The following is a 27407-nucleotide window of genomic DNA, read 5'->3' on the forward strand; positions in this document are numbered from 1 at the left end:
AGAAGCATTTTTAATTCTTGGAAGTGCTGTGGGCTCTCAAGAAAGTGATTCTCGTAAAAAATGGGCAGAGATTTCTGGAGACCTGGTGTTGGTGCGCACACAACATGAATGTCGTGGGCACAAGCATTTCGGTAGCCTTTCGTTCATTTTTCCACTTTGTAATGGAAACTCTGCATTTCAGTTCGGCCCATTTCTCAGCCTCCCTTGCAGGGATATTTGGCCATGTCACTAAAATCTGGAAGTATTTCCAAAGGCATGTTCTTAAAATGAAAAAAAATCATGTCCTCCCCTGCCCCTGTCCCTTTCAAATGGCTGGAATGTGGACAGACTGGGCATCAGCAGAGAGATGCAGATGAGGGTGACACTCCAGAGCACTGAGTGAGGAGCCGAGATCATGGCTGGAGGTGTGATATCAGACTGGGACCACTGCCCGAAGATGCCCTTGTCCGAATCCCCATGAATATGTTACTTCATGGCAAAAGGACTGGCAGGTGTGATTAAGCTAGAGATGTTGGGATGGGAGATAATTGAGAAGTTCTGAGTGGGTCCAATGTAATCACAAGAGTTCTTATAAGAGAGATGCAGGAGGGTCTCAAGAAGGTGATGTGGGAGCAGGGAAAGATATTCACAGACGCTGGGCTGCTGGTTCAGACTATGGAGGGAGAGTGGCAGTTTCTAGAGGCTGCAAAAGGCAAGGGAATGGATTCTCCGGGAACTTGAGAGGGAGCCATCCACACCAGTACGCTTTAGGGAAGAGTGCTGAAACCCATGGACCTTTGATCTGTAGAACTCTAAGATCATGAGTTTGTGTGTTTTTAAAGCCACTAAGTTTATCGTAATGTGTTCATGCAGTAATAAGAAACTAATATAGAGAGCAATACATTTCTAACTTTTTAAAAGCCATGCTTGCATGATACAACTGATTAGAACTGTGGACAACTTGCTTTAATGAAATGCCTGTGGTAAGGCACTGCAACAGGTTATTCATGTGATTTCCCTCTGTTGTCTCCAATTTGGCTAAGGAACAAGGCAGGGAATAATAGGTGCCCCGTTGGTTGCTCCACGTTCTCTAAGGGAAGTACCTGATCATCCCTCCATAGTTGTGAAGGTGGAGGACAAAAGAGAATTCTTGAGTATTAGCATGTGACCCAGCTCCAGCGTCTATAGATTAGGCTGAGGCTTGTCCAGAGGGTGGAAGGGCCGGTGGTGAGAGCGTCCTTGGAGGTGGGGGTTAGTCATTCCCTCCTCCCGCTCCATAGCCCAGAATGCAAAGCACTTTCTTAGCTTGACCATGGGTTCTCTAGAGTTTGGGGCTTGCAACTTGAGTGATTGTATCTTGAGTGACATTAGCAGGGTGATTCATAGACTCGGTGCTGGGGATATACTGACCCTGGAGCTCAAGAAGCTTAAGTTTTATGCCCCCTCTGAGGCCTGTACCAAGTTTTATATTCCTAATGTGTACTCTCCTTAAACAGGACTTTCAAAATGATCTAAGCTGCAGGGCACACACTCTGATCCACTTTGGTCCATGTGCCATGGAGCCTGAAGTGATGGAGAGTTCAGAGCAGTTACCAGAGGAGGCCAGGTCCTGCCAGGGATCCTCAGTTAGAGGCTGTACCAATGAGCAAACACACCACTGTCCCACGAGACAAGGAGCTAGAATGTGGGTATCACCCACAGACACATGGACTATGCCAGGCTGCCCAGCACTGGCCAAGCTCTCCTCTCTTCCCCCTACTCTGCTAGAGTCTGGTGAGTGAGGGCCACTGAGAGATGGGAAGGAACAGCTTATGAGAGGGGGAAGAGATGGAGCTGGAAAGAGAAGGAACTGACCAGGCTCTTCCTGCCAAGAGAATTAGACTCTCATAGACATAACATCATCCATCTACTGAGAAAGGAGGGCCAAGTTGGAATGAAGTAACAAGAATGGTGATGAACTGGCATTAAACTGAAGGAGCTTTCTAGTTTCTGATCCAACCCCTTTCCCCTCCTCTCATCTCTGGGGTATTTTTGAAGGTTTTTATTTAAAATGTTCAGTGTAAAGCCTCCTGAAGGAGTGAGGCACAGAGGAAATGTTTAATCTGGGCTTTGCTAGGCAGGACTCCGGTGACTTGGGGATCCATCCCACCGACAGCTATAACTTAGTCACTTATTGTTTAGCAGCTGCCATGTGCATCGATTTCCACTTCTGCACAATTGATTTTTGCTTCTGTTCCCATTTGTGCCTGTTTTGGACAGATATCATATGATGAGTGTCTGAGAATTGTCTCAGAGAGGTCAGGGGACCTCATGAAGGAAGCCCTTATTTGTCAGTACAAACATCTAGGAGCAAATGCCTAGAATTGTGGAGGAGACAGTATCAGCTGAGTTAACCTTCGCCTTTTCCTTTTCTCCCCAACCTGACATCAAGTGGTGTAGAAAAGAAAGAACCTGAGAAGCTGAAATTGTAAGTCTCGAGGACACTAGACTTGTTTTAGAATCTGGCTAAACGTCCTTCTGTCCTTCCAGTCATTTCTTTGTGAAGAATTTCCTGGCACAGTAATAAGGTTAATACATTCCTGAGAAGTAATTTCCTTGATACAATGATGGTTCTACATTCAGTAGTTTCATTTATTTCTGTAGAGGATTTACTGCTTTTCTATCATCATCTTAGATACTGCAAAGTAAAAAAAAATCTATTAATTTTCAAAATGGTAACATGTTAATGCAAGTATTAAAGTATTTCTCACCCTTTTTACTGTAAGACTTAAAGACAGAAATTTAAAATGTTGACTGATGTGCTTTCTTTTCTTGACGGTATTTCAAACTATATTTCCAGCCCTCACTGGAGTCCTGTGTTGATTACTGAACGTCCAGTAGGTGAGGGTGACGAAGGGCTGGCAAGCATGAGCCCAGGACTTCAGTTCTCAAGACTTTGAGCTCCTCAGCGGCCAGCGGCCAGTGTCCTGGAAGCAGTGAAGGACAGGTGAGGGCTGTGTTCACTCTCTCATCCACAATGGCTTGGACATCCGAGAAAGTCTGCAGGCATCCCTCTCCTTTTTATAATTACTTATTGATTTCTTGTTTTGTGAGTGCAGTGGTGGCCAGAGCCAATGCAATGAATACAACAGCCTTAAAAAGAGAGCCCTGTGTGAGGCAAGGGAGACAGGCACGCCTCCTCCCCTATCCTACCCTATCCTAGCTCGTTATTCACTGGTGAAATGGTACGTGCTACCTGAGAGTCTATTTCCCGACAACAAAAGGAAGGGCATTTAAAGATTGGTTTTATGTTTTGTTTCTCTCATCCACATGGCAAGAGTGAATGCAGTATCTCTACCTAGAGCACATGTGTCAAACACAAGGCCCGCAGGCCAAATCCGTCCCGCCTGGCCTTGCAATGTGGCCCGCACCGCGCTGTCATCACTGCACTCCGCTGCGTTTCCATCACAATGACAGTTTATGACTGTTCAGTAAACCATTCGGCCCGCGATTTAGGCTGGATTTTAGATTTTGGCCCCTTCTCTGATTGAGTTCAACACCCCTAACCTAGAGGAACATGACCTAATTCCGTTTCAAGCGCAGGTGGTCTGGCATTCTGCAAGACACCAGCTCATTGTTGCAAGTTACTGATATTCCATGGAGCGGGTGGGAGGATGGGAGCACTCCCGGAATACAGCTGGAAAAATGCTAGCCAGGAATATTGGTGTGGGAGAATGAGTCTGTTCCTAACCTGGCTGCCTATCAACAAGAGTTTGGCTCTGACATTTGCTCCGTCTTTGATTTGATCCCTGCATTTATGAACTAAGTATTTTAATTACTCATGGAGATGCTGAGTAAATGGTGTTCTCTCTGAAGCCCTTTGAAATACTTAGAGCAAAATAATCAGCCTCAGTACCATAAGCTAAACACTGGAAAGTTATATCCTCCTGCTTGACAATAGGGACTGCCCTGTCCATTTTCATGGTAACTTCACAGGGTCTGCTTTAAGGGTTTGGGTGTTTACTTGGCAAGCAGCCCACGGAAAAGCAAGGGGATGGGAGGACAGAGGTGGATTTCCCTCAGTCCTCAGGGCCTTCTTTCAGTGCCCAGTGCTCAGAGACATGTTCATCCTGGTGTCCTAGGCTTCCCACTCCTCTTCTACTCCATTGGGGATGTGCTTGTGCCTAAGAGGACAGAGCAGGTTCAGGGGATGTGGAGCTCCGTGATTTCCTGTGGATCAATCACCCTGAGAATTGCTATAGATCAACTGCCATGATCCCAGGGCATCACACTGAATGGGCTAGGAAGGCTCCAGGTTGCATTTTTTTGAAACCTCAAAGGTAGCCTGGACTTTTCTGGGGGCTTTGCTGGGAAGGTGGAAATTGGGGAATCGTGAGGAGCTGGTGTGTTTGCTCCAGGAATCTAGAAATGAGTCCCATGCGAGACTGATGTCGTGGGAACTGAAAGGGAGTCCCCTGCTGGCACCGTGGCCTGGGGGCCCTGCACAACCAGGCAGGAAAGCGCACCTGCACGAGAAACAGTCAGGCATGCTGGTGGTAATCTTTCAATAAGAAGTTATTGTGCCTCAGCTGGAGGGGAGACAGGAAGATCTTGTTTGCATTATTAATGACTGAACATTAACACTGTACTGTGAAGCTATAACTGAAGAAAGATTTTGATCCAAAGCCTAAAAACTGTGTGTTCCATCTTGGTTGCTTCTGAGTGCAATTGGTAAACAAGCTAACATTTTAAGTGACTGCTGTGTAAACAGCACTTGGAAGCAAACTAGGCCACATACATTTTAAAACCGAGGCCTGCTACTGAGTCCCAGACCAATTCAGGAAGCTCCACTGAATTGGTCTGGGACTTAATGCATCATGAAGACCAATAAAACAGTGGTCTGTACTGGCTGGGAATTGAATGAACTTCAATTTTCTTTGTCATTAAGCTGAGGGTTACATCAGAAGCTTCACAGACACTGGTGGCCAAAAGAGGAATTCAGGGCTTTGGCAAGCAGAAATCAAGCAGTTTAAGTAAACTGAGAACTGCGATTTTTAAAAAGTCAAACCATCTACTTTATTTTTACCAAAGAGAGAGAGAGATGATTTATTTCACTTATTTATTTACCTCATTCTTATTTTCTAGCTCAGAGTAATGCAGCCTCTTTCAAGCAGCATTTGTATATTTTATGACACACATTTATGGTATCCCTTAACTCAGAGTTCTGTTCATTAGGGATTGATATTAATTAGACTCTAGTTGGAGGCAAGTTTCCCTGCAATTTCTCTGACAAAATGACTTTTAATGTAAGTTCCTAATGGAAACCCTCCCACAATTAATATTTGAACCAAGAAAGAAAGTGGTTTTCTATAAAAGTACAAATAAATCTTATCTAGATATTAAATATTATAGCACCTAATGCTGCAATACTTTAAGCAGTGGGCCCAAGCTATTTGTGCTTCTTAAAAGTCATTCTTTAAAAGTTTGAATTAAAATTTTTTTATTCATTCAAATTGATTTGTCCTACAATTATTTCAGATTAGTAAGAAATGAGCTTAATTCAGATTTGAGAAAGAGATTAGAGAGATGTTTCTTAGGGAAGGTAATATTAAAAAATTGAGGAATACGAGCAAGACTTAGATGGGCAAGAAATATAGAGGATGGAGCATAGGCTTGTGGAAAAATGGAGGGAAGGGATGGTGAATGAGCTGGGAACACAGGCATTAGGTATATTTAGTGCCTAAGGGCGGGTGGAGAGCTAGGGAGCTAAGCTGAGGCTGTTCCTTCAAGGTCCATGAGCTAACGTGTGCTAAGATGTGTGGATTCTGCCCTGAGGACAATGGGAGCCACTGAAAGATGTTGCTCCGGGAATCAATTTAATCAGATTAGGTTTTTAGAAAGTTCACCCTTACCACCCTCTGGCGGAGAATGGACTGGACAGAAGGAATCATGAAGGTAGGGCCGAGTGAGGAGTCTTTGACAATAATCCTGCAGATGAAGACAGCTGTCTGTGGCCATTATTGTAGAAAGACGTGAATGGGGAGCATTATGCTAAGTGAAATAAGCCAGTCAGAGAAAGATAAATATCACATGATCTCACTCATTTGTGGAATATAATGAACAGCATAGACTGATGAACAGAAATAGAACCAGAGTCATAGAAGCATCAAACAGACTGTCCAACCTATGAGGGAGGGGTGAGGAGTTAAGAGATAAACCAAAGGACGCGTATGCATGCGTATGAGCAAACCAATGGACACTGACAGTAGGGGGGTGAGGGCATAGGCTGGGAAGTAGGGGCAGCCGGTGAGAGGTCAAGGGGGGAAAAGGAGACTTATGTAATACTTTAAACAATAAAGAATTTTTAGAAAACAACAATGAAAAAGAAGTGAATGAAGGTAGAATTCTGGGCTTCCTGGCGGTTGGATGCAGACATGTGAAGAAGAAGAAAGAGCCAGAAGGCTCCCTGGAAGTGGCCTGGGTGATGGGTGGAGGGCTGTGCTAATCAGTGATCAGAGGTGCAGGGAGAGGGGTGGAGTCTGGGAGAAGTAGGTCTGTTCAAGATCTGATTTGTTAGAGGCGCTGTGGGGATCTGAGTAAGTTATTGAGTATGGGGTTAGATGTAGGAAGAGAGACTGGGTTGGAGAAACATTCAAGAGACCACTACATGTGGATGGTGACCGAACCCAGGGAGTATTAGGGACACCCAGGAAGAGGCTGCACATGCTTGAGGTGAGAAAGATCTACACACAGAACCCTGGGGACACTGACACTTATGGTATGAAAAGGAAGAGGAGCCCATGAAGGATGGAGAAGCAGCACTCAGAGAGCTTCTTCAAAGCTCAGGGATGGCAATGTCGTGGGGGTCAGGAGAAGACAATGGTTGTGGATCACGCTATTTTACCACAACATTTTCAACCTAGAAATGACCAGGTTCATGGCACAGCCTTTTCTTGGGGAAATGTGGCATGCATGCTATTTATTAAGCCAGGGCTGGACCTCACATCTTCATATCCCAACCCCAGGCTTCTCCATGGTCCTCAAGCCAGCATTAGTCTTCAACACACTTGACCTGCCATATTGTCCACAAATTCAGCACTAAAATGGAATAAAGTCACTAACCACTTCTAAAACCCTGGTAGCTCTCATTGTCATTAATGGTCTTCCTACGAAACCTAATTTGTTTTAACTAAACCCCACTGTGCAAGACTCTTCCTTATGGGACCGTTTACAATGCAAATACCGTAGGCAGGCACAGCTGCCAAGGAGAATGGCTGTGGGAGAGGATACGGAGTTAGGCATCTAGAGGCTTGGAGGAGATAGGTAGAGGGAATCAAGAGGAAAGCAATCTGTGAAAATGTAGGCTGGAGTGAATGGTGACAATGATGAGATGACAATATCAAATCCTGGACCCACATGTCCAGCTGCCTATGGACAGGATGGCAAAGAGCATCTGTCAGCCAAGCAGCACGGAGAAATGTTTTAGAATTAACAACAGTGATCTTGTTGGTACATGCCTCTCCAGTTTATGGAGCTCTCTGCTGACTGCTGTCACACTGGGGACGATCAGCAATCCTGGGAAGCCACTGTTACGCTGCTCACTCCATGGATGAGAAACCCAAGCTACTGCGATTTGACTGACAGAGAGATGTTGCAATCTCCATGACAGGATGCGAAGACTCTATGATGCAAGGGTTCAGGAAAGTTCAACTCTGGTGCACAAACCCCTACAGCCCTGAGGTCATGTCCATTAGTCTGGAGAGAACGTTGTGCCAGCTAGGAGAACTGCCACAGACCATTTTAAGGGGGCATCTGGTCTTCTGGAAACTGGTAGGAAGGGGTGCTCACAGGTTTGGGTAACTGGAGTGAGAACAGGTCCTGCGCGCTGACCGAGAGGCCTGGTGACTCAGAGGACTTGTTGCCTCTCAGCCAAAAAGTCAATTCTGCACTGATGGGCAAGGGGGCTCAGGAAAATTTGCCCAACCTCACACCGCTGACAGGTGGCAGGCAGTGCCTTTAACCTTTGGCCATTGATTCTAAGTGCTGTGCTCTTTGTACTTCACCAAATAGTGTAATGAGCCTCTGGGACACTATTTGCTCCCTAGCTCGCTCTTCTGCAGATTCATCTCATCTCTTTCTTCTGCAGATTCGATCCCTAGTGTGAGGCATGCAGGAAGCAGCCAATCAATGATTCTTTCTTATCATTGGTGTTTCTATCTCCCTCTCCCTTCCTTTCTGAAATCAATAACAGTGCATTAAATAAACCTTGGCCGGACAGATTCATTTTGAGAGCTACATTGCAGAAGGGGTGCTGTTGAACTTGCATACACGTGGGGAAAAGGGAACGCAACAGTGAAGGCCATGGCAATGCCCATGCATTAGAGCTGAGCATGTCTGGCCCGGGAAGGGCTGGCCTTGTGGGGACAGGATGGCTATGTTATAGAGGGCAAGGCTTTTAGAGGGAAGAGAAATTTGATTTTTGCAAAATGGTGTTGAAGGGCAGAAGTGTCAGATAAAGATTTTTGCTTAATGCAAGTAAGAAGCTCTGAATAAGCACAGCCATTCTGAAATGGAATAATATGCCTCATTAGGTAGTAATTGCAATTGATATTAAAGGTATTTGAACAAAATGAAATGATGTCTGGAGCCAACACTGCCTTTTTTTCCCTCTGGTAACATAGCTTCCTCCTGGCACAAGGGCCTCGCTGCCACCGCCCATCCTCCCTCCAAGCAGGATGTGTGGTATGACTGGCTTCTTGGACCTGGGATGTGAGCGGGAGTCTGACAAGTATCACTTGCTTAAAAGGATATTCCTTGCCCTCTTTTCCCCACTCCTTTCCTGTGGGCTGCAGTGAGATAGGGAGGGCTAGGGAGCTTTGCCCACACAGGCAAGGACAGCATCCCAGTGCCAGACAAAGCAATAGGGCAATCCCAGGATCGCTCACTGGTCCCAGGCCACCTGCCTAACCAGATGTCATGAGAGGGAAAGAGATACCTGTGCAGCTTTGGCTTCTGTATTTTTGAGTCTTTCTGATAGAATGCTGTGTTCAGATTACTATAACTATTTTTGGGAGGTATACAGATTATGAAGGTATTATATCAGGAACTGTAAGCAATGATTTCCATAATTTTATAATCCTATGTCCATCCCCCCAATAAAAGAAAGATTTATCAGCTTTCTTTCAAAACCAGCTGTCCCAACAGTCCTCAACATAGTCAAACATAGGTACTCCATTAGGTCAGTGGCCTTGGTTTTTAAGGTACCGATATTCAAAAAAGCCAAGAACTTTTGATCTCTCCTGATTCTCTTTCATCCCCATGTCAGGCCTGTTCCTAAGGCTCATCTTCTCTTCCTTTAGAAAGCATCTTCCGCAATGACACAGATGATAAGGAAAATTTAAAGTTCTATTTGGTTTATCTAAATGTGGGGATTGGCATATTTATTTTTTATTTTTAAACTACGTATTACTTAGCTGGTGTGTGATGATATTCTCCTGTACTTGTTTTCCCTTCGGGGAGAACGCGAAGTCCAGGCCTCCCTGATGGTGAAGGTCTGGATAATACACATATGTTTCTGCTGCAAGGAATCGAACCTAATTTTATATTAGTCAACACACTCTGCCAGAAGAATACTTTGATGTATTAAATACATCTCTAAGTAAAATACTAGTAAAGGAGTTGAGCTCATAAAATGAGATGCCCGCCTCCTTGCCTGGGATCTAGGAAGAAATATGCCAGTGGCAGGTGGGCCCATAGATCTGCCATTTTCATTTCAAATTTCATGTCTTCACTCATCTTTTTCCTCTTACCCATAATGACCTCACCTTTTTCCTTCCAATTTACGCAAACTCCATGAATGTTTTAAGATTTTGCTCTATGATTTTCCTACTTTTAAGTCATCCCTTAACATCCGTGGTGTATAATTCCAGACTGAATCAAGTTGCCAATAATTATTCCATATTTCATTTTCACCCAGGTAGCTATACTCCAGCTCTCGTATTTTTCTCTGGAACTCTACCTGTTCTAAGCCTAATTAGGTGTTTTGTAAACAGATCTGATGCACAGGTAAGCAAAAGATATTTTTTTCAATGATATAAAAATTGTCAAAGAAGAACAAGATAGAGGTCTATTCCCCCACTGAATAAAGACTATTCCCAAGGTCAAATGAATTTGTTTTTTTCCCCAAATGGAAATTTCCAAAAGAAATGCTTTTATAAACGTTGAGCTTTGCTGTTAGTAGCACTTAAGATACTGAGCACAGAGGCCCTTCCTTCCTTCCACATCTGTGTAACTTGAAAATTATTAACATCAGCTCCTTCTCCATCCTTTCTCATCATGGGCGAATTACAAACATCACCGACAGTTTCTCCAGCTCATGCTTCTCGATTCTCCTCGTATGAAACATGCTTTAAACCGTCTTTCACTTTTAAGTTTTACCTTCATTAAATTCCTGTCAACACATTCTTTTTTCTTTTTTTTAACATGGAAACAGAAAGACAATGATACTTTCGAATTCTACCAATGACATAGAAAAAAAAAAAATAAAAAAAGCAAGGTTGAAAACTCATACTACTCAAGAACAAGTAACTTGTTGAGTCTCCAAAGCAATTTCCCTCCAACACACATGCGAGGATTATTTCAGCAAAGGATCGGAGGTAGAGTGGATTTATTTGAGGCACTGATATTTCTCAGAGCTTTTGTAACCACCGATTCAGAATGACCGGCTTCTTTCTAACTTATGGCGAGTCCTTCTTGTCCCGCTGCCTGTTTAGCTGAAGGATCCTGCCCTGCGAGAGTTCACTCGGCTGCTGCAGGGGCTCGAGAAGGCAGTTACCAGAGATGCTGGCATATGAGCTTCAGGCAAACCAAAATGGAACCCACAACATGTGAGATGAAGGGCTTATCCTAATATGCAGACTGGGTAGGAGAGGATATAATTAGTCTAGAACGCTCCTTTCATGCTGCATTTTTCAATCTCTGTTGCAGCTTTCTCTCAGGGGATAGGAAACTCTTGAAGGGGAAATGCATAGGCTAAACTTTATAAATTTAAAGTGCAAAGTATGAACACTTAAGGGAAATAGGAAGGCCTTGGGGAAATCTACGTAAGTAGAGCCAGTTATTAAGTATTTATATTTTCCCATCAGCTTAAGAAAGGGCAGACTTTCCCTCTGGCAAGATGGGTTTTGCTTCCTCTGACGTGGGCTTCTTGCTGCCGAACATCACCCTCAGCCCAGAACTGGTAGGCTGGGGAGGAAGGCCAAGACATGGGGGCTCTCTCTCCTGCTCCTCTGCCATGCAGGCCACCAGGGGTTGCAAGGAGGCCTGGGGGCAGGTGTTGATGGGCACCCATGCCTCTCCTCCAGCCCTGGTTATGCTTTCTGAGGCCTCTCAGAAATCACTGATGTTTTTCTCCCCTATTTGTTAACTCAAATCTACTACAATCACCAATCACTTAAACTACCCATGTTTGCTGGTCTGGTAACAACAACGCTTGTTAAAGAATTCTCCCTTCCTAAGCAAGAAAGAGAAGCTATGCATACCTTTTAGCAGCATTTGGAAATGAGATGTAGAATCTAAGTTTCTAGATGCAACATTTCTCTCTTCAGGTTTCATTTGTAAACCATTTTGGGGATGAAGACTTAAATATATTTTTTTAAAATTCCTGCCTGCCTTGAGAGAGGGCACTGAACACTCAGCTTCTTCCTTATGCCCCCTGGCTGGCCAGCGGCAGGAACTGGAGAGGGCTGGGCTGGGAACACGGGTCAGGCTGTCGGGCCTTCCACCCAGTGTTCCTGGACTTCCTGAATTGTTTTATCTATCTCTTTCTGTTTCCTCTCCACAAATTCTTGCTGATGCCTGCTGGTTCTTCTTTTTTTTTTTTTTTAATTTTCTTTTACAAAAATCCTTAGTTCATTAATTTTTAGTTGATCATAAAATATGGAAGCTCGTGAAAAGCTTGTTTCCTGTCAGAAGAGCTAGGCTAAGGCCCTATGAGTGCAGATTTGTCTAATCCAGAAAGTTCCTGGGTCTTGGTGTATGTCCAGGGACACTTGGTGGCTTGTTTCTTCTGCTTTGTCATCAATTCTTCCCTTTCAGTTGCTTCCATTACTCAGACAAGTAATCTCCACATCTGGGATGCATTGTGTTAGGACCAGGTACAGTGTCCTTTGGCTGAGGGCCTGTGTATCGCTCATGAGCCGAGAGGGTAAATAAAACCTTACCTTTTTGTAGAGACTCCTCAGGTCTCGGTACTGCCACATGCTGTTGAGGACCTGAGATGCGGCCTTGACCACTTTTGGAGAATGTCTGGTAAGAAAAGACGGGACATGCAAGATGGTGAGTGGACACACGATTGTCAGGACGTGGCAAGAACAGACATCCTCCTGACTTTCTGGCTATTCCTCTCAGCCTGGGAAGCACAACAGATAGTTCACCAGTCTCCAGCCTCATCCTCATCAACACACCCCTGAGGGCGGGAGTCAGGAGCGCATCATAATTTGCCAAAGAATGTTCAAAATGCAAACAGAAGAGTCAGAAGGCACAAGTTTAGCATCTGACTATGCAACAGAACAGAAGAGAAAAACATGAGAAAGGACCAGATTCGGGTGTTTTAACAGCACGTTGTGCAGTGAGATGAACATGATATTCATCTTCTCAGTGGAAGCGTGAGAGCATAGTCAGTGCTGGCTCTCATGCCTGCCTGGCTGCAGGGACTTGCTCTTCACCTGCTGCTGATGCCAAGAGCAAAAGATGGGCAGTGCCGCAGATAGTGGGCACACGCTGCCGTTCGCACTCTCACAGGTACCCAGAGGAAGAGAAAGCATCTACAAGACAACCCTTCATATGATTAACATTCCCTCCTTTGAGCCATAGTGAGACTATAAGGCTCTAAGGTCACTTTAGTGGTTCTATCATTTTTTTTGGATTAGTGGTTCTATCATTTTTTTTTTTGAGTCATGGCTTTGAAAACCCTGTGAAACTTATAAATATTTTGCCTTTTGGTTCAGTGCCACTCTGCATCTTAAAACAGACAGATCAATATGTCTATGTGGGTATACTTCTATCAACTTCTTGGAAGTCACTTAAGACTAGTGGTGAGGGAAGACTATTACTAGCTACCTGCAAATTCTTTGTTCTAACAAGCTGGTTCTACAGCCAGCTGCCCAAGTCTAATGGCTGCCATTGACCTCATGCCCATATCAGGGGCTGGCACACTTTTTTCTATAAAGAATCAGAAAATGAATATTCTCTGCTTTGGGAGCCGTACGGTCTCACTTGCAGCTACTCAATTCTGCCATTGTAGCACGAGAGGAGTCATAAATAATACATAAAGGAATGATGTGGCTGCATCAATCAAGTGTATTTTACAAAAGCAGGTGGTGGGTGAGATCTGGCCCGGGAGCCATAGTTTGCCCATCCTGGTCTATCCTAATGGTAACTCCTAAAGCTGCATAGATTAGAACCAATGCAAAGTACACCCCCAAAGCTGACCCATGAGGCAGTGGCTCCTGAATACCCTGAGAGAGAACATCTAAATCCAGACCACAAATGCCTTCTAAATAGAAAGCGAGCAGATGGTTAGATGGGACCAGGTTGAGGTTGGATTTGAGAGACAGAGTAAAATGGATGTTGTGAGAACAAGCATTTTGTAAAGAAATTATGGGATGTAAAATGTGTACTATTTTTCTGGATCTTCACGTTAGCAATTTACACCAACTAAGTTTAAGTTTTCTTCACCCATTTATTCACGCTAACAGTAACAATCACTCTTACTATTATTAACACTGAGATGGAATCCAGTATTGGCTGTTGGAAAATCTATTAGTATATCATGTACTTTTAAAAGAAAAAATATAGTTATTATAAATTCTAAATTATGTTCCTCTATGAGAGATGAATTACATAGTATAGTTAAGTAACAGATATATTTTCATTTTATTAAAATGGATGATTGCTAAATGAGTTCATAATTTATGCCAGTACCATTATCTAAATATAATATTAAATTCCTTTGACTTAAAGTCAGAGAATTTTAGATCTTTGCATGGATATAGATACAGGTACATTTTAATCTCATACAATCAATGCTGAACAAAGATAAAATCGTATGTTTTGCTGTGTTTTATCATTGTTAGCTGGGTATTTATCCATGACAATAATCAAACAAACTCTAGAGAAACATTAATATTCAGGTAGTGATAGTGTAGTTGAAACATATATATTAATTATGCAAAAATTCCTCTGACACAGAGTAATTTTTTGTTTTTACCTCTTGCTTAGTTACAAAATAAAGACCATGCATGTATAACGATAGTAGGTTTTAACCTTTCAATTAAAATGCCAATACAGCTCAGTGTTATAATAACATGCAGAGGTTAAAGAATCATTGCTTTCTTTAAGCCTTTAACATAAATCCATCCACTAGAGTGGTACCATAGCAACTTCTACTTGAAAAACTATACCTATTGATTGAAGGACTTAAACAATCGAGTGTTTTAAATGTGACAAGTGATTTTAACCTCAGCCACAATACACACTTTCTTACTGACAAGTTGCAGTTGAGTCTGTTAATGGCTTTTCTGTCTTATGACAAAATACAATGGCACATTCAACACGATTACCTATATAACTGTTAAGATTAGAAACAAACAAATTTATTTTTTTAAAACAGATGGATGTGACAGGATGTCCACAATGAGTGTTTAAAATGATGTGAACAGAATAATATAAGTTATTGAGACTGCAAAATGGCAAGTATACAGCTCCTGGAAGAGTCATTAACAATTACACAATATTTGATTTTCACCAGAGGTGTCAAATTAGGGCAGATGACAGTTAGTTCAGTTGATGGTGGGTGTTCGAAACAGCCATTCCAGCAGCAGGAACCCAGACCACTCCCAGGATTGTGTTCACAAGATACGGTGTGTTGTGCAGCTCAAACAGATTGTAATTGGCACCTTGACAGTGTGACTCATTAATATCATCTGTGTTTAAGCAGTGATAACCATATATAAAAGCCTAAGTGATCATTCAACTGGTAGCTATGATGTACACTGACCACCAGGGAGCAGATGCTCAATGCAGAGGCATGGAAACATGGAATAGACTGATGAATTTCAGAGGGAAGTGGGGAAAGGGGAGGTTGGGAAGAGATTAACCAAGATCTTATATGCATACTAGAGGCCATTGGCCCAAGGAGTTCCTCGGCCTGGCCAATAAGGATCAGGTGGAAATCAGCCAGGTGCATGGATTCGTGCACCAGTGGGGTCTCTCAGCCTGGCCTGCAGGGATTGGTCTGAAACTGGCAGTTCGATGTCCCCCGAGGGGTTCCAGCTTGCAAGAGGGCACAGGCCAGGCCAAGAGATGCTACTGGTGAACAAATCTGTGCACCGGGCCTCTAGCTTAAAAATAAAACTTATAGATCCACAACATGGAGAACCATAGGTAGGTTCATTTTTTTTTATTTGTGTTTTCTCATATTACATTTAAAAATCAGGCTTGAATTAAATTTATTTCTATAAATACTTTTTAAAGGACAATGTAAGGCAGACAGATTTGCAAGCATTTTATTAATTAACTAGAGTAAATTGATATTTCTCCTTTTTCCAATTATAAAATCATCTCCAATTTCCAAACTTTTATTTTCAATAAAGAATTTCTGTTTTATAAAAGCCTGTTAGAAGGCTATGGCCGTTTCTCTGACTACTGTCGTAGCAGAGCTGAATGATGAAAGGTGAATTTAGTGCTAAATTCAGAGCAATGCTTCTGGATTCATTTTTAGAGTCGTGAGAGCTAATAACCAAAAAAGTGTGAGAGAGGAGAATATTGGCAGCTATAAAAACCTGTTTTGAACCCCAAATTAGCCACTATATAAATAGGAGATAAATTACATGAAAGAATCCATGAAACTGACTATAACTTGGAAGATGCTTGACTCAAATCAGTACAACACTTCTTATTAAACATGTATTATATATCCAGATTGTTAACATTGTGCCATGAAACTGACTATAACTTGGAAGATGCTTGACTCAAATCAGTGCAACACTTCTTATTAAACATGTATATCCAGATTGTTAACATTGTGGGGGAAAAAGATAAAGGAACAATGAGATGCAACAAGTGGCTTTTCCATAAAAGAAATTTCATTCAAAAAAGAACATTACTGAAATCATCTATCATGAAAGAAACTTCCCAATACCATAGTAGTCAACCAAGTCATGAGTTATTAATTAAATTGAAATTACCAGTGAGACTAGGTTTCACTCTGGGGTGGGAAGACTGGAAACCATTTGCTGTTTTTGTTCTCTTGATCATCAGAGACAAATGCTTTTCAGTGATATTGGATAGTATTACCCATAACCAGGGACTGTCGGGCACACTTAGAACCCATTCTACCAACAGCATCTGACTTACTTATCTCCTTTGCTTTTGGAGATGCCAACCAACTTCTCGATGCCCCCTGCATCCCGTAAGGCCTTGGCGTTCTCCATGTTCTTGGTGATCACTTCATGTAGGGTGCAGCAGACGGCTGTCACTGTGTCATCCGACATGGCCTTGCTTGCTGCATTGTTGCTGTTGTTCCCGCCTGGAAGCCTGTGGACCAGGTCCCGCATGGCATATTTGCCTTTGGGAAAAAATAAAGGGAAGAGTTGAAATGAGGATAAAACAAAGGAAGAGGTCAGAGGGAGAGGTGGGCACAGGGGAGAAAAAGAAACACAAGAGACAAAATTAATGCAATCTTGTCTTTTTCTGTTAGTGAATTAGTCTCCATTGGGTAACTGGGAACACATATAGAGAACACAGTATTTCCTCATGATGAATTCACCGTCTTGGGTTCTAGATGGATATGAGATCGAACCTTTGGATAGGTTATTTCATTGCCTCTTAACCTCATCTTTTCACATCTGTAAACAGGAACAATGATGGAATAGATCTCCCAAGATTGCTATTAAGATTAAGTTAGTAAACAATTAACACACAAGGATTACTGAGGACCTAGGCATGGATAGATGTTAACAATTGGGAAAGGGCAGAGGGTGGGATGGGAACCTGGTGGAGGAGAGCAATGGAGGGGGGAAAAATGAGGAACATTTGTAATAATATGAACAATAAAGATTTATTAAAAAAAACAAAAACAAAAACAAACAGTTGTTTCCTACTTGGCATTCACAGAAGTCAAGAAAACATACAGTAATTCTAATGTAACTGCCAAAATGCTTTCATGGGAGCTATGTTGGGACCTATATTATTTTACAAGAATCACAGTGCAAATATATATTACTTCTGTGTTCTGGCTCCTAAGAAGCAAAGAAAAACATAAGGTGAGAGAGAGAAGCTTAACAAATAATATCTAAAGAGGTGTCTTTTGAATCAGAGTAACTGGATAACCTGTTTGTCTCAATGATAGGATTTCATGGTATGGTTCTACCCATATAACACTTTTTAATTTGACATATTTTTCTTCATATGAAAATAAAATAAAATCCAACTTTGCATCCTTAATTTGTTTTATCGTTATTAATTTTCTACTCCCAATGATAAAGGTACTTATAATGACATCTTTATGGGGTACTTCTAGTTTACAAAGCACTTTAGGCAGTACCAATAACCCTGCAAGACAATTAATTCATCCCACCTGCAGCTTCCAATTCTGTCCCATTAATTTACTCCTGGAACTAAGTAAATGAGTGCCTGTGGCAAAGTTGGCTGTTCTTGAATTTTTCATTTAGAATTGGCACATGTCCAAAGTTAAATCCCTTTCTTATCCCCCATCCCTTATTAGATATGTTTAGCTTGCAGCTAAAAACTATTTGAAATATTTTCCCTCCATACATGCCTGTAAGGGATAGCCTCTTTAGCTGTCTCATTCTCTTGTGCTTAGTGCCTGGGGGTAGGAAAAGGAATCTCTTGGGAGGGAACAATGATATCTTAATTCCAGGCAGTAAAAATAATAAAACATAAGCCTTTGTAATTTTGGTATTTTCTCTTGCCCTATCTATGTATAGGTGACTTGTGTTAGCTTGGATAAAAAAAACAACACTGATGTCAAAATTACTGAAATAAGAAAATGTCTTCATCCACTTTATCATAGCTGAGAAATGTGTGACAAAATGGTTTACCTGAAAACCCCTAAATGTAGCACATTTACTTTATTTTTTCTAAATATTTTTGTTGTTGTTTTATTTTGAGAGAGAGAAAACAGGAGAGATAGAAACACTGATGAGAAAGAGACACCTATTGGCTGCTTCCTGCACACAGCCTCCTGGGGATGAAGCCCGCAACCTGGGCATGTGCCCTGACTGGAAATCGAACCAATGACCTGTGAACCAGTTTCCGGGCAGCATATTTATTTTCTTATGACAGCACTTAAGATAGTTTGGAGAAGATCTTTTGTACCTGGGCACTCCTCTGAGCAACTTGCTTCATCTATATTTATCACTAAGTCATACTCAACTCTGGCTAACAGTTTACCATGTTGAGCTCAGCATGCTGATGACTTTACCAGTTCATCAACCCCCACAACCCACGAGCCATTGTAAGACAAACCTGAGTTCTGTAGTTACTAGAGGATGGATGTGTTCTTTTTTCTTTTTTCTTTATAAGGGAGGAGATGGAGGAATGAATCAGAAAACAGTTTCAAATATTGTGCATACAGGGCTTTCACACTCCTGACGGCGTATGGAAGACTGATTTTTGTGACCTTGGACATCGCCAAGGTTGAAAACAAAAACAAGGAGAGGGCGAGGATTTGGCTGCAGCATTTTAACATTTTCGTTGTTACTGTCATTTTTTTTTTATGACAGCAGCAAAATGTGAAGATGTGGCTTTCTAACCAGGGAGCCCTTAATGAGCGACAAGGTGCCCCTGCCGAGGTTCAGGTGGCAGAGACAGTCACTTCCCCCGGAACAGCCCTGTGTGCTGAGTAAACACTGTCATTTTCCACGTGCTCCGAGGCCTGGAGAACAGCGGGAGCCACTGCCGAGTATAACCCTCACAAGCTGTGGAGGAAGCCCATTGGGTGATTTTATTTCCATTATTTCCAATCTAGTTCACTGACATTTTACTAGGCAACTGGAGATTTTTCATTTAGTCTATTTATTAACCTATTTGAAGGGATACATTTTGGTCTACATTTTAACCATCCAAGTGGAGAAACAAATCCAGGAAAATTATTCCAAAGGGCAGAGGACGGCTGGGAAAAATCTGTTAACTCTTTTAAGGGCATGCGATTGTGTTAGCCTTTGATTATGCTGCTGAGAAAAGCCACCCTCTCACACTGGAATCCTATCTTCATGTGAAATTTGGGTAGCAAAAGTAGCTTTTTAGCTTTTCCTTGTGCCTAGGAACTTGGAAGCTTATTGGCGGGAGTGGGAGATGGGGAGAAAACAAGGAATATAGAATAATTTCGGCCGCAAGTGACCTTGAGTGGCATGCTAATAACAGGTGTTCAGAGAAAGCAGATTGGACTGGGTAGTCGTGGCAGGTTTGCTATGGGAAGGGGGCGTCTAGGATTTATCCCATATATCAGAAGGATAGCAAAATATTTTACAAAGAAGATTCTCGTGCATTAGAAGGTTTCAGAATAGTGATACTGAAGGTGGAAGGCACAGATATTAGCAGTCTTTTTCTTGACAGTAAAGCTCTCTCTTGGAATTTCTACTGCAATTATAAGCATTACCTTACATTTATAATGTTCTATGTCCCCTATTTTCTTTGTCCCTAAATTTCTAAACAACAGAAAGAGTGAGAAAGCTATTCTTGTTACCTAGTAAAAGGAATCTATCTTGTCCCACTCCCACCACTACACCTCCTCAGGTGTTTGGTGTGAGATTTGAGGTCTGAGATTTGGATGTGGAAGTAGTTAACTAACTTTTGGAGTCAATTCTCTTGCTTTGTCACAGTAGTGATAAGGAAAAGTTGCAAGGCTGGTGAGCCAAACATGAATTTTCACCATCAAGGTGATCCAATTGTTGTTTTGGTTTGGTTTCAGACTGAGAAAGGGATGGAGATACGTTTCATCTTGGGCTTCACTCCCAGGATGCTATCACTTTAAGAACCTTGAGGAGAAACAAGTTGAGGTTCTGCACTGGCCCAGGGATGTCAGGGGCACTTGAGGCTCAGCAGTGCCCAGTGGTGAGCACAGGGCTCACCCTGTGGTTGAGGCTGGCATGAGGCAGAGGAGCTTCCTGTCTTAGAATGAACTCTGAGGTCCACAAAAGGGGCAGTGGTGCCAGCAATCAGGGAAGACTACCACGCCTCTGAATTTAATTTGGTTTACAAATGATATGATACAGACCAAAAGTCAGGGAGTGATGCATGCCGATGATATGACTGAGCAGGTGTTATAATTTTTCAGGATAAAAACAAGGTCTTGTAACTACAAAGAGCTGGCCATGGGGGAAAGAGATGGGATCGAATCCACACCTTGGCATATCAAGATGATGCTCACCAAATGATGAGCTACCCAGCCAGGGCTGTGTGTGTGTGTGTGTGTGTGTGTGTGTGTGTGTGTGTGTGTTATAAAATGTGTTTTTTAATAAAGTATAGTTGATATATAATATTATATTAGTTTCATGTTTACAATTTACTGATTCAACTTTATGCACTTTTAGAAGTGATCACCATGGTAAATCCATCTGCCACAATATAAAGTTATTACAATATCATGAACTACATTCCCTGTGTGGTACATTACATCCCATGACATTTATTTTATAACTGGAAGTTTGTAGCTCTTTCACTTTTTCATTGCAGCATTATTTGTAATAGCCAAGATATGAGAGCATCCTAGGTGTCCACTGACAGGTGAATGGATAAAGATGATGTGGTATATCACTTAGCAATAATAAAGAATAAAATCTTCCCATCTGTGACAACATGGATAGACACAAACGTATGCTAAGTGATAGGCTAAGACAGTGGTTGGCAAACTCATTAGTCAACAGAGCCAAATATCTACAGTACAACAATTGAAATTTCTTTTGAGAGCCAAATTTTTTAAATTTAAACTTCTTCTAACGCCAGTTCTTCAAAATAGACTCGCCCAGGCCATGGTAATTTATGGAAGAGCCACACTCAAGGGGTCAAAGAGCCACATGTGGCTTGCAAGTCGCAATTTGCAGACCATGGTGCTAAGAAAATGATAAATACTGTATGATTTAGCCTATATGTGGAATATAAAGAAAAGGAAACACAAACTGTAACAGAAACAACATATAAACACAGAGAATCTATATTTAAAATATTTATTAATAAGGAGAAACTTGTGTTATTTTGCTATTTGTTATCTATATATCTTATATTTTTGTAGTCCCCCATTTACTGCTTCTTTTATGTTTATTTGACTTTTTGCAATAAAATGTTTTAATTCCCTACTCATTTCCTGTGGTGTATATCCTATAACTATTTTCTTTGTGGTTACCATGGCAATTCCAGTTAATATCCTAAAGTTAATATCCTACACTCAATTTAAATGTATCCCAATTTAACTTCAACAACATACAAAAACTCTGCTCGTTATAGCCCTATCCCTGCTCCTTTCACTTATGGATGTCACAAAATTACATCTCTATGTTGCATGTATGAAAATATAAAATAAAATAATTGTTTTTTTAAAAAAGTATCAGTCTCTTAACTTATCTAGAAAACAAAGTATAGAGTTACAAAGTTACAATAGTAATAGCTTTTAGACTAATATAATACTTTAAAAAATACATTTATTATTTTCTTAAATCATTGTGAAAACAAAAAGTGGAGTTACAAACTGTTCTTACAATAGCACTAGCTTTTATAATGACTCATGCATTTAGTTTTGCTGAGATAAATATTTATTTATTTGTCTTCTAGTTTCTGTCCTTCATTTCAAACCACAGCATTCCCTTTACTTGCAGGACAGGTCTAGCAATAACTAATTCTCCCAGCCTTTGTTTACTTGGGAATTTCTCTAGGTTTGAAGGACTTATATTTTGTGTCCCCCAATACCTCTATTTGAAATGGCTTTCCCCAATTCTACACTCCATAGTCAAACTATTAAAACTTTAAAAAGTGTCTTCGGGAGTTCCAAGACTTTGGCTAGGTAACATCAAAGAAGTTTCTTCTGCACTTTATGAAATAAGGATGCCAGCACTAATTAGGTATGTTTGGCAATCTGCGGATTTTACTTGGTTTAATGCTATTGTGAGAGCTGTCCTGTTTATCAAGCCTCTGATATGAAAAGACTTGGCAAGTGAAGAAAGAGAAGTTCAACCTCCACTTAATTATGACAAGTTACACGATTATGCTTCCGCAGTTATGAACCTTTTCATTTGCTTAGGAGCATGCTCCCTTTCATATTAAAGAATGGCACCATAGTGGTCAAGGTTTGAAAAGAAAGATTCCATTTCTAGGTTTAAAGGAGACGTTTTCCTTAGCAGTAATCCTAACACATTCTTTATGGAGAAAATGAAAAGGTCCTCCAGATCTCCCAATGCCCTCATTGTCTACACTCTGTACTTACTTTCATGGCAGTCAGCGACTAACTCCTAAAGCTAAGCTTGTCTCAGTGTTTGCTATTACTGGTTGAGATGAGTAAGTCCTCAGAGCTATTCAGCCTTATCATTGATAGGTGGTTTCTAATTTCTTCTCAGGCTCACCTTGAGACCCCTGCCAGCACAGATCAGTAATTGGGGTCTGTTGGAAAAAACATCCGAATGGCTGATTAAAGAACTCCAATGGGTATTCAACATTTGACACCATAGAAAATAGGTTATTGGTTACGGGCATCCCTGTAAAGTGATAGCCTCACCACAAATGAACATCTCAGACGGCCAAGGGGTCACACCCAATTTCCAGAAGTCATTCACTTTGAGAATCTGCACTGCTAGCTAATCCAATATAAATAGAGCAAGGATTAATTACCTGGGCTAAATAAAACAAATTTGATTGGGGTTAACTTTCTACTTTGAATTGAGTATGTTATAAAAAACCTTGTTCCTTCTATGCCATTTGTCTTTAATGCTTGATTCAGTAGATTATGTTTATATAAACGAGAATAAAACATCTTTAAATGGACTCTTGTTCTAATTTATCCTTCATAATTCATAAAAAGGAAATCCTTTGAATGTTCTTAAAATAGATAAGACGATAAATTATTGGGAAAGGTTAATAATAATAATCCTCTAAATGTAACAACATATGTTGATTGGTCTTGTCTATACCCTTAAAAGAGGAGTTATTTAAATCATATAGAAATGTCTTGAGTAATCTGCTTACTTTCTTTGTCATAGGTTTAATAGACTGAACTAGAATCTGTCCTCCTTTCCAACAGAATAATGAAAAAAAAATCAAATCTTTATCCATGCCATGGGTGCCACATTTAAAGAGAAAATAATTTAATTAGGCCTGAGAAGCCTATTAGAAAAGCAGCACATTTCCTATCTATTTGGAACTAATGCTGTATATCCTCTCAGGACACTGACGTGGTTTGTGCTGTGTGGCTCAGGGAAGCTCAGCCCTACAGGCACTGTGGCTAGTAATACTGAAAAGCTGGAGCTCAGAGGGATAGAATAATCTCTGAATTATAGTTAATGGAGGTGAAGCCTGAGTCTTGGGTCACTGATCCCAGAAGATGTGGTAAAAGGGAACAAAATACTTCTGCTACATAAAGATACCAAAACTACAATCCTAGAAGCTATACCAATAAAACAAAAGTTAACTCTCAACATTTATTATCATACTAGTAGCCCTGCTCACGAATCCGTATGCCAGTAGCTCTCTGCGGGGCCTGGCTACTTTGTGCCTGCTGTCCAAAGGCTCTCCGTGGCCCAGAGGCCCATCCACGGCCAGGTGCGGAATGCTTGCCTCAATCCATGGTGACAACATAAGCTTTCCCCCCACTCCCTGGCTATTCTGTGCCCGCTGCCCAGAGGCCCTTCATGGCTGGGGTGGAACACTTGCCTTGTCACCATGGTGATGAGGCAAGCGTTCCACCAGGATGCTCACACTTCACACTCTCAGCAGCCACTCCCCTTGGACTGGTGTACTCTAATGGGGCTGAGAGGACTGGGCACCGCCATCTTGTGGCTATGGGCGCTGCCATATTTGTGATGGAGTGATGGTTAATTTGCATATTACCTTATTATTAGATAGGACTAGAGATACAGCCTGAGGGGATCGGGCCAAAATCATCAGCCTCCTGCCACTCCTGCTCATCCAGGCTCAGCTGCGCCTGCTGCTGCAGCCGCTCAGTAGGCTCACTGCCTCTCCACTGCAGTCTCTGGGATGCAGTGGCCAGCCAAGAGGCCCGCATCTGGTGCCCATTGTCAGCTGAGTGGTGCTCCTGCTGTGGGAGTGCATGGACCCCTAAGGGGCAGCTCCTACATCGAGTGTCTGCCCTCTGGTGGTCAATGTGTATCGTAGTGCCTGGTTGTATGGTTCCTTGAGCTTTTATGTATATCGACTAGAGGTCCAATGCACAAAATTCATGCAAGAGTAAACCTTTGCAGCCCCAGCTCCTGCCGGCTGCCTCGATCCATCACGGCAGCGGTGGGTGCAGCCCTGGCTTTGTCCAGACAATCGTACTGCTGTCTGGCTGTTCGGTCGATTTGCAAATTATGCTTTTATTATTATAGATAGCTTTAGTTTTAATAATCATGAAAAGAGGTCTTTGTAGATGAATCCACTCTGCTCACTATACCTATCTATGTCTATACAACTGGTCAAATAATAGCCACAAATAGGAAAACTGCTAAACAAACATTTGTGGTTAAATCCGTATCATAGGGGCAGAACGTCAGCACCGGGAGGGGAGGGACCAGGAAGGATAACTGGTACCCTGTTCTGCCTCCATCATGACCATGTGCATATCACATGCTAATACAGCCCGGAGTCAGGAAAGCAGAACAAAGAAAAGGATCAGCCCAGGAAAACAAATCAAAGAGGAAAAAAAGTAAAAGAAACACAGGATCGCCCTTCGAGCTCTAGTCCCAAATAAGGAATCACTGGGCTATTCCCTAGCAGTTGCTGACTCCCAAATCAATTTTATCTCTGACATTTGCAATACCGAGCGGTGAGGGACAATATGATGATCTTGTGAAATAAACTGCTGTTTGCCAGTCTCTTAAGTATGGATCCCTTGCAACAATTTGTTAAGTGAAAATCCCTTTCTGTTGATGCTTTTGTCTTCATGCCTTCCTTTCACAGATTGGAAAATGGTTGTGGTGACATCACCCCTCTGGTCCAGTCATGCCAGTCCCTTGTCCCAGCCTGCTACCCGTTCGTCTCCACATTCCTCTACTCCTGCTTGGAGTGGAATAATGTCTAATGAGATGAAGTGATTTTACAAAACAATGACCCTTCTTTTGTGTATCTGCCATGGTCTTGAATTTTTTATTATTAAAGACCATGGCAGATACACAAAAGAAGGGTCATTGTTTTGTAAAATCAGTTCATCTCATTAGATAATTATTAAAGATGTATCTAAATAGAGAGAGAAAGAGAAAGAGAGTCAAAAAAAGGCATAGTAGGGCAGGATCCACTGGAGCCCAGAATCTGTTAGCTGTCTATGGAGGTTAGGGCACATTCTAAAAGAAACACTAAAGTTCCTTATGCTTCCCCCCTCTCGGCCCCCCCCCCCCCCTAGTAACTATGATGTAAAAACCAAACAAACAACAGCAACAAAAACCTTATAACACATAAAGGATCCTATTCCACATGCCAGAATTGGTAAGCATTTGATCTGAGACAATGATTCAAATAGTAACTTAGCCCTCCAAATAGAAATAATAGAAAGCAGAATCTTACAGGTTTACAATAGATGGTAGGCAGTTCCTTCAAGAGTTATTACCTCCAAATAAATAACCTATTCATCTGTTTGGCAGACAGAAGGAATAGTGTTTTGGGCACCATGAGACTTTATCCAGAGGATTTCACAGAATTAGATTCAGAGAAGCTCTCATATTGTCGAGGTATCAAGAACTAAGGTGATGAATAGAAATACGGGCAAGAAGGTGGCTAAAATATGCATATTTAATTTGTATGAGAATCAATCTAAAAATGAAAATGGCAGTTAATTATCAGGTTTGAAGAGTGCCTTTTTGAAAGAAGAATAAATTGATTTTTGAGAAATATTGAAAATGAGACAAGTGACTGATATGATACATTTTAAGTCTTTAAATAATTTGACTAAATACTAAGCATGATAGCAAAAAAAGTTACCGGTATCTTGATTCATTGCCTAATTTTAGCAGAAAGTAAATAAAGGCAAAAACTTAAAACACTGATTCTAGTTTCAGGGAGGAAACCTAGGAAGGTTTTCTATTTTTAGGTCAAGACTGTTATCCCACAAAGACCCAATATCTCTCCTAGAACAAAAGTAAGAGACAGTAGTCCGGTTAGAGACACGATGAGGTGGGTAAGTCAGTAAGGAAAGTTTGTTTTCAGGAATAGAACCTGAAGCTTGTCTTCCGACCTGATGTTAGCACATTGGAATAACAGTGATACATCGAGTAATGCAAATAGCTTAATGATGAATTACAACATTGCACCCCTCTGGTCTTGCTATCTCTCTGTCAAAACAAAAACGAGTCTCAGTAAAGGGCACAAAGAGAGAGGATCAGCTATCGCTTTTCTTCATGTGTGCCTGCTCACAGATTACATTGCAGAGTGGTTTAACTCTTTCAATTAAAGTCACCTCTATTGTTTCAGTTGCTGCTGTGAATCTAGGGGTGGAAAAAAGGCAGGTATAGTATCCTGTTTACACAAAGACAAGTAAATGAGAGTAAACAAAGAATGGAAGGTCACAGAGCTCACTGTCTCCTGCCTTTAGTACATTTCTGTGAGTCTCTGGCCCCAGAAACTCCTCTCTCCAACTCAGCCCTCTTCACTCCCACTCCAAGCTCTTTCACAGGCATAATCTTTACCACCTATATGACACCTACCTTGTAAGTCATTTTTTCAGTCCTTCTTAGACACTCAAGTTGTGTCCAGATACCTTCTGTATATAATTAATCTTTCTAACAGTAATATACACAGAGGACAGGGTGACAGCTGATAACCTTATGTTTACTGATACATCAATAAGCAATTTACATGGGCTCTTTGACTATACAATGTAAGAAGATGCAACAATAGTCCTTCCATGAGAACTGCATCCACAGCATCCGCTGCTATTGTTACCCACCTCTGGGATATCCTTCTACAGGATGTTGCGTTCTAACAAGAGGTTCAGAATAGCCCAAGTGTGGGAGATGCTGCACTTGGCACTCAGAGGTTTACAATGCCTATTAGCAAAATAAAGTCTGTTCACAGTCCCACAGTTGGATAAAATAAAACCACTCAGAGAACTTAGTTTAACCTAGAGTTTTCCAAGTTCATCTTCATAGAGAAACCTTTCTGAGCACGTACCCATGTCCTTCCCAGAGAACTGGGATTCTGAGGGACTCCCTTTGGGTGGCCCTGATGAATAAGGG

General features: G+C 41.6%; 1 protein-coding gene across 7 annotated transcripts in view; it reads right to left on the reverse strand.

The window, feature by feature from the left end:
- CTNND2 (catenin delta 2) overlaps nt 1–27407 on the reverse strand; it is a 716413-nt gene that overhangs the window by 27177 nt on the left and 661829 nt on the right. For all 7 annotated transcript variants that reach the window (XM_036410294.2, XM_036410290.2, XM_036410291.2 and 4 more), the window contains 2 exons: nt 16375–16585; nt 12180–12264 (listed from right to left, as the gene is read on the reverse strand). In XM_036410294.2, the coding sequence (XP_036266187.1) occupies nt 12180–12264; nt 16375–16585 (296 nt within the window). The remainder of the gene's footprint in view (nt 1–12179; nt 12265–16374; nt 16586–27407) is intronic.

This window comes from Pipistrellus kuhlii, unplaced genomic scaffold (assembly GCF_014108245.1).
Source record: "Pipistrellus kuhlii isolate mPipKuh1 unplaced genomic scaffold, mPipKuh1.p scaffold_m20_p_4, whole genome shotgun sequence".
Taxonomy (NCBI): domain Eukaryota; kingdom Metazoa; phylum Chordata; class Mammalia; order Chiroptera; family Vespertilionidae; genus Pipistrellus; species Pipistrellus kuhlii.